Here is an 8,226-nt window from a genome sequence, read left to right on the forward strand (position 1 = left end):
AAGATGTCTCAACCGAGATGCCTGGAGGTTTCCTGGTGACCAACTAATGCTCCAGAAGGGAGCCCTGGGTCACATTTCCAAGCACCTTATGGGTACATCTGTAACCCCAGGGCAGCTTAGACAGCAACAGCCTCTGCATGTGGGCAAATAAATCCAGACCTGAACGTAGGTCTTAGTCTTGAGTTGAAACCTACTTAAAACTTATTCTAGGCAACAGCTCAAAACAATCTTCATTTGCAGAATGTCAGGTATTTTGGCTGAGTGCTAATACTGTTTTCCTCTTTTTATTTTTGTATTTGGGAGGACCACGTGAGCACAGTACCTTACTTCCCCTCTGCCAACATATTTATATGCAGCTGTTCATCAAAATACATTTCCTACCAGTGCTCTCAGTGGAGAAATTTTCTTTTGAAAAACTACTCTATCTCTAGTGACCTATTTCCCATCTCTTCTTCAGCCTCTCTGCCCTTTCTCCTTCCTGTACCTCGTTTGTCTTTACAGAGAACTCCAGGTAAAGACTGATTGAGTAATTCAATGTGGGAGATATTTCTGGGCACCATCCAGTTCCCCTCCCTGCCCCCTACTCAATGGAGGGCTCCCCCCAGTTATGTGCCGTCCACAAACACGTCGAGGGTGAACTCTGTCCCATTGTCCAGGCCACCACTAAAGATGTCAGACAGCATTGGCCCCAGCACTTCTCCAGGAGGGACGCCTCAGAAACTGGCCATCGGTTGGACTTTCTAACAAGGATCCTTATGTTCCCCCCAGCTGCCATGACATTTCAAAGCCAAAGGGCAGCAGCCTTGCAATGGCAGCAGCCATTTCCCCCAGCCCCCTTGGGTGCATCCCCTCTGCTCCCAGGCACTTGCCTGTGTACAGCTGGCACTAGTGCTCCCCAGCTGCAGCCTGCTCTCACATGGCTGAAGCTTTGCTACCCCAGAGGCTGCTGGGGGCCTCAAAGACCAGGGAGACTTGGGGGCAGACCTTACCAGGCAAGGGGTGGGGAAGTGAGGCAATGAGATCCTCAGCCTCTTCCATGCCTGTGCAAGGCCTTTTTGGACAGCACTGGTGGTCCAAGTAATTGAATCTTGCTGGGATTAATCTGTCCCTCACTGTCAGGAGGGTATCTCGGGCCAAATTAGCCTCAGATCCACACTTGGGACTTCATCTTGGGAAGAAGAGCCCAGGAGTGAGGAGCTCAGCCTCACACTGAAAAACTTTTCTTATCTCCAGGCTGAATGCTCATTGTTTTTTCCTCCCAACCATCACTAAGAGCACAATCATTAAGAGCCTGGCTCTGTATTCCCCATGACCTCCTCGTAGGGACTGGCAGGCTGGGATGAGGTTCCCCCTCAGCCTTCCCTTCTCAAGGCTGGACAAGCCCAGCTCCCTCAGCTTCTCCTCACCAGCAAAGTGCTCCAGTCTCTGACTATCCTGAGGGGTCTTTGCTAAACCCAATTCAGCTTGCCAATATCTTTCTGGAATTAAGGATCTGAAATCTGGATGGAATATTCCAGAGAATCCCTTCCCTCCATCTGCTGGCCATGCTCCTGATCACACAGCCCAGGATGCTGGTGGCCTCCCTTGCTGCCAGGGCACACGGCTGCCTCCTGTCCAGCTCGCTGACCACCAAGACCAGTCCCATTCCCTAACACATTGCCCCATGCCCTCCTCCCCTCAGCCCATGGAGAACACCAGCACAGCAGCACGGCCTTGTGGGGGGCAACATCTTCAGGCTGCTCCTGACCTCAGCTTTGAAAAAGAGCCCAACCTCCAGACACCGGCACTGAGGAAATCCCCTTTTATTACAGAGATGTGAGATGGGAGGCCAGCTATACCATCGGGCCAGACAAATGCGCAAAGACCTTTGTGTCAGACTGACTGGGTTCATGCCTCTGGAGAAGCACACTGCATGCAGACATTCCTGGAGAAACACAGTTATCACAGATAAAACGCCCAAAGCACAGGAGGTTCCCCAGATACATTGAAAATAACTTGTGAAGAGACACGGGCAGCTTATTGCTGCTGAAAGACTACAGATTGAATGAGCTTCTTCAGTGCATCTTTGAGCTCCTGGTTCCTCATGCTGTAGATGAGGGGGTTCACTGCTGGAGGCACCACCGAGTACAGAACTGCCATCACCAGGTCCAGGGATGGGGAGGAAATGGAGGGGGGCTTCAGGTAGGCAAACATGGCAGTGCTGATAAACAGGGAGACCACGGCCAGGTGAGGGAGGCACGTGGAAAAGGCTTTGTGGCGTCCCTGCTCAGAGGGGATCCTCAGCACGGCCCTGAAGATCTGCACATAGGACACCACAAGGAAAATAAAACACCCAAAGGCCACAAAGACACTAACCACAAGAAGCCCAGCCTCCCTGAGGTAGGAGTGTGAGCAGGAGAGCTTGAGGATGTGGGGGATTTCACAGAAGAACTGGTCCACAGCATTGCCTTGGCAGAGGGGGAGTGAAAATGCATTGGCAGTGTGGAAGAGAGCATTGAGAAACCCACTGCCCCAGGCAGCTGCTGCCATGTGGACACAAGCTCTGCTGCCCAGGAGGGTCCCATAGTGCAGGGGTTTGCAGATGGCAACATAGCGGTCATAGGCCATGATGGTGAGGAGATAAAACTCTGCTGACATCAAAAAGACAAACAGAAAGACTTGAGCAGCACATCCCAAGTACGAGATGTCCCTGCTGTTCCAAAGGGAATTGGCCATGGCTTTGGGGACAGTGGTGGAGATGGATCCCAGGTCGAGGAGGGAGAGGTTGAGGAGGAAGAAGTACATGGGGGTGTGGAGGTGGTGGTCACAGGTTACAGCAGCGATGATGATGCCGTTGCCCAGGAGGGCAGCCAGGTAGATGGCCAGGAAGAGCCAGAAGTGCAAGAGCTGCAGCTCCCGTGTGTCTGTGAATGCCAGGAGGAGGAACTGGGTGATGGAGCTGCCGTTGGACATTTCCTTCTTCTGGGCATGGGCACTGTCACAGGAAGAAAAGACAGTGACAAGTTACAGTAGACTTTTCTGAGAACAACAATTCACTTTCATAGAAACACTTCTGCCCTGTCCCCACCTGCCTCTCCCATTTCAGAAAGACCTTCAGCAGGTCCCTTTCAAGAGCTTGGCCTGGTGCTGGCTCAGGGTTCCACTGGGAGCAGGGGGCTCTGCAGGAGTCAGTCCTGCCCTATAGACAGAGGTAAACAGGAACACAGGGTGATCTCAGATTGAAGCCACTTGTGATATGGGAAAGCTTTCCAGCATTGTCCCGTCCAATTTTCCCAACTGCAGAGCACCACTGTGGGGATTTTGTTTCGTTCATTTTGTTATCGTTTCCTCACCGCACCCGAGGAGTCTTTTCAAGGCAGAAATCCTTGGAGTTTCTGCAGCACTCCAAGCGAAACCTTGTGGGTCCACAGTGGCAAAAGGGACTGTCCCTTAATGCAAGGCAAGGAGAACCAGTCTGTCCATCAGCCCTGGTCTCAGCTGCTCTGTGCTGGCACCTCTTTCAACTGGAGGACAATCAAACTCACATATTCCCTGAGAAGAAACGAGACACTGCAGAGAGCAGAGGAATCACATTTCCAAGTGCAGATCTCCAGACCCTTCATCCTGTCTCATTGCACGTGAGGAGGATCTCAGCGCTCCCCTCCCAGCCAGGGACACGCAGGGCTCGTTACAGCTGCCTGCATACACGGTTCAGCAGCATTTCCATACCCTTAGCATCGAGGTGTCTTCTGCACAGGGCTGCTAGATAACACAGAGAGGCCATCAGAGAGATGTGCCCTTCTGGAGGGCAGCCTGCAGCCGAGCAGGACCCACTCCCACCCTCCCAGGGAAGCAGCTGAATGTCATAAAGATGGGGTGTCCTGAAGGAAGGGTAAGCTCACTCCCAGCCCCATACACTACACTGCTCAGGGCCCCAATACTAGGAGGTGACGTGGAAGCTCTTGCTCCATGAATCCATCTGCACGAGAGAACATGCAGCATTGCTGTCTGAGCTGCACCTTAATCCTCGCCTGCCACACCAGTGATTGCAAGGGGAAGGACAAGGGCAGCAGGGACAAGAGGGGAAAATGCCAAAGTACTCCTGCCAAGGGAGTCAGGACAGGCAGACACAGTCAGACACTTGAGGGTTTCTCCTCTTCTGTGGTTGGGCTACTGGGAAGGAAGCTCATGATCAAGTCCCTGTGACATTAAGGGTGGGAGTATCTGCTGGGTGGGAGAGGAGACCAGGCATTGCTCTGGGGAAGGTGTCAGCACTGCAGGGAACGGCAGGGAGATGCTGAATCCCCCCTCCCATGGCATTTCTGGTAGAAGCTCCCTCTCACTCCCTGCCCATGCCTCTGCTGCCTGGAGCTCTCCCTGCCAGCAGCTGTTTCTGCATCCCCATGTCTCCTCCCTGTCAGTGCTCACAGAACCCATCCCACCCACTGTGTGCTCAGCCCTGTCCTGCAGGCACCTCCTGGCAGTAGGGCACTCCCCGGACACAGCTCTGTGTGTGCAGAACCTAAGGAGCAGCTGAGAAAAGTTCTAATGAGAACTGGGGTCTCAGTGCCTTCTCCAGAGTGGAGAAAAAAATTCCCATCTCCTCATGCCCACCCAGCCAAACAGGAGGAGAAAACTCAAAGCACAAACTCATTCCCTTTCATGTGTTTCTGTCCTGTGTTTCTGCGAATGACCAGAGAAGGAACTGGGTGATGGTGCTGCTGTTGGATGGTTGCTTGCTCTGGGCGTGGGGTCCTGTTCTTAGAGGAAGAGTCAATGAAGAGTTAAGGGAAACTTCGCTGAGAAAAATCAAAGCTTTCTTTTAAATTCTCACTCTGATACAGTCTGCCTCATCCCCCACCCACCCAATTCTTTTTCCAGGAGAACTTACTTCAGCTCTGTGGCTGCAACTCTGGCTTGTGCTGGCCGAACAATCTGTGAGGAGCAGGGCCTCTGCCCGCTGCCTGCTGAGAGTCAGCCCTGCTCTGCAGCAGTGAGTTCATGGGAACGGTGGGAGAAGGGGACAGTCCTGCTGTTCGACTTTGACAGATGAAACTGCTCCTAACTTAGAAGGGCTTGCCAGCACCTGCACTCCCAGGGCTAAGAAACAGGGATTGATGAAGGCAGCTTGAGAGGTTTGGGTTTTTTAATACTCCCCCCATTTCACCTGTGGAGTTTTCTTGGATGTCAGAAACCCTCAGCATTTCTGCTGCACTCAGGGAGAACAAAGGGAGTCCTGTGAAGCAAAAGGATTGCCTGTGGCTTAGTGTAGAAGGAAGGGAGCTGGTCTGTCCTGATTAAGGGAAAACCAGCTTATTCTCCAGCCCCACACACTGCATTGCCCACAGCCCCACAGTTGAGATGAAAGCTGGGACACTTGTTCCCATGGACACAAGTGCATGAAAGGACCCACAAAATCAGTGTGTGACTCTGCAGCTGAAACTCCACCTCCCCAGAGAGCCTGGCAGCAAGAACAAGATAACAGTAGCAATAACAGAGATCAGTGGAGAAACAAGGCAAAAGAGAGTGAGGGTGTGGCTGAGAGAGGCCAGGGCAGAGGCCTCCCAGGGGAGTGTTCTTGGATGTCAGAAAGCCTCAGCATTTGTGCTGCACTCAGGGAGTCCTGCGAGGCAAGAGGAGCACCTGTGGCTTAGTGTAGAAGGAGGGGAGCTGGTCTGTCCCTCCCTCTTCCTCCCAGCTGCCCTGGGCTTGCAGCTTTCTGAGGTGGAAGGTGAGCACACTCCCATATTACCCTGAAAAGCCACCAAGCACTGCTGTGAGCAGAGGGATCTACCTCAGACCACTAAAAGTCGCACCCTTTCCTAAGGTCTCAGCACCCCACTTCTAGCCCAGGACACACATGGCTCATTTCACAAACCCAACAGCATCTTCTCTGTTGTAGCATCTCTGATCTTCTCCATGCAGCCTTCAGATAACACAAAAGTGCTATAGGCCAGGTTTGCATCCTGGAGGGAAGCTCACAGCTTGGAAGGAATCCTCAAGGAGATGGCCAAGTGTCCTAATGATGGCATTTGCATGAGGGAGATTCAGCTCATTCCCCAGCCCCACAGACTGCATTGCCCACACCCCCAGAGGTTGGATGAAAGCTGGGACGTGTTCCCATGGACACACCTGCATGAAAGGACCCACAAGATACGCCTGTGACTCTGCAGCTGAAAATCCCATCCCCAGAGAGCCTGGCAGCAAGAACAAGATAACAATAGCAATCACACTGACCAGTGGAGAGACAAGGGAAAACACAGGGAGGTTTGGCTGAGAGAGGCCAGGGCAGAGGCATTGGGGCACTCAGACAGTGTTCCCCTTCCCCAGCTGTGCACGCCACCTCCCAGACACCACCATGGCCGGGCAGCTGCTCTCAGCCCCTGTGCTCTGCAGAGGGAACTGGGCCCGTGGCTGCAGAGCTGCACCATGGCTCTGCTGGAGCTCTGGCTGCAGAGGAGGTGGTTCGCGCCTTGGAGCCCCCAGCCCTGAGGGCAGAGGCTTTGGTGGGTGGGAGAGGAGGCAAGGGGGCTTGCTCAGAGGCAGGGGTCTGCATTGGAGGGGATCACATGGACGTTTCTGTGTTTGTCCTCCCACAGCACTTCTGGTTTTAGTTTCCTCTCATTCCCAGATCATATCCCTGCTGCCTGGAGATTTTCCTGCTGGGAGGTGTTTCCCTGTGCCATGTCTTTTCCCTGTCAGTGCTCACAGGCCCCGTCCCAACCTCTGTGCACTCACCTTGGCCCTCCAGAAACCTGCCTGTTTGCAGGGCACTGGCTGGGTGCACGTTCCTGTTTGCTCATGGAAAAAAGGACAGGTCACTAATCCTAATGGGTCCAGCAAAAGTAATGTTGCTTCTGTCCTTAGGCAGAGGAGTGACTGAAAAGACATCAGGAGACTCCTGGAAGACCTACTGGTCACTCAAAGTTACAGTTCAGCAGTCTCAGTGACTTGTCAAAATTAAGAACTCCTATATCATTTGTCCCCTGCCATTCCCCAAGAGCAGGAAATTAAAACGCAGACTCAGAAAAGTTCCTTATCTTTAGAGTAATTCTTGTCTTGCTCTTCTGCTTGAAACCTCCTCTTGGAAATATTCTGGAAATGAGCTGAAGCTCTGAGCAGCCCTGACCCACACAGCACCCTCTTAACAGCAGAAGGACCCTGCTTTGCTGGGGGTCACTCTTTCCACCCACAGCTTCTCCCTGCAGCTCACTGGGGAGCTCCCCGGGCAGGCTGCGTGCTGACCCTGGTGTGCGGCAGAGTCCCTGCCCCAGCACTCAGCCCCTGGGGTGCAGGGACCCTGCTCGGAAGGACGGCCCTGGGCACCCCTGGCTGCACACCCACCTTCACAGCCCTGCAGCCATCCCTGGGAAAAGGCAGCCATCACAGCCAGTCCTCTGATGGTGCAGTGGGGAATCCCTGCTCTGGAGCATGTCCTTGTCCTCTGCACTAGAGAAACTCTGAGGGTCCTCCTGACACATTCCATAAGCTGTGGCGTGTGCCAGCTCTAGGAGGTCTTTCCAGAAACCGCAGCTGCGCTGCCTTACACCCAGAGACTTACTGTATTCAGGGCTGTGAAGATTTCTCCCGTAGTGAGCTCTCAGCTCTCCTTCCCCTCCAGATTGCCGTCTCTCTCTTCCTCACTCCTCTCCCCTCGCTGCCTGCAGGCAGTGCCCTCAGCCCTGCTGCCCTTTGCAGAGGAGCTGCTCCTGGGCAGAGCTGTCTCTCTGCAGCGCTGCCCTCTTGCCAGCAGCTCCCTCCATCCCAGGAGCCCAGCCCAGCTCAGCAGCAGAGGCCCAGCCCAAGGCAACACTTTCTCTGCCCCTCTGGGCTCCCTCCAGGTGTCCCTGGGGCTCCAGGGGAACCTGCTGGGAAACAGGCTGAAGTCACCTCTGATGTTCCCTCCCTCAGCTGAGAAGAGATGCTTACTTCCAGCACTGTCATTTCTCCTATCAGGAAAAGACTTGGCATGAGAATCCCCTTTTTTTGTGCCATCATTAGGCAGGACACCCAGGGAGGTGACAAGGAAAGATCTAATTTCTTCAAGATGGGGACTTATCCTCAGTTTAATGAAACAGGCATTTCATGCTGGGTCTTTAGAGCTGCGTCTAGAAAGACATGCAGCTCTCTTTTGTTCTTGCCTTCTCTCTGCTCAGAAGAAGAGCCTTTGCACCCATGGGGTCTTGGACATTTGGTGCCAGGGTTTCTTATGGCGAGTCAGAGCTTGCCTGGTTCCACAGCTCTGTT

At 53.5% G+C, this 8,226-nt stretch overlaps 1 protein-coding gene across 1 annotated transcript; it reads right to left on the reverse strand.

Moving 5' to 3' along the window:
• Positions 1 to 2,016: 2,016 nt before the first annotated feature.
• LOC309603984 (olfactory receptor 14A16-like) lies at positions 2,017 to 2,952 on the reverse strand (the record flags this gene model as incomplete). The annotated part of the gene is made up of 1 exon (XM_082338851.1): positions 2,017 to 2,952. One exon carries the CDS (start codon positions 2,950 to 2,952, stop codon positions 2,017 to 2,019), a length of 936 nt encoding a protein of 311 aa, XP_082194977.1.
• Positions 2,953 to 8,226: the final 5,274 nt, after the last annotated feature.

The sequence above is a fragment of the Platalea leucorodia genome (genome assembly GCF_965183815.1).
Source record: "Platalea leucorodia genome assembly, contig: HAP1_HAP1_SCAFFOLD_286, whole genome shotgun sequence".
Classification (NCBI taxonomy): Eukaryota; Metazoa; Chordata; class Aves; order Pelecaniformes; family Threskiornithidae; genus Platalea; species Platalea leucorodia.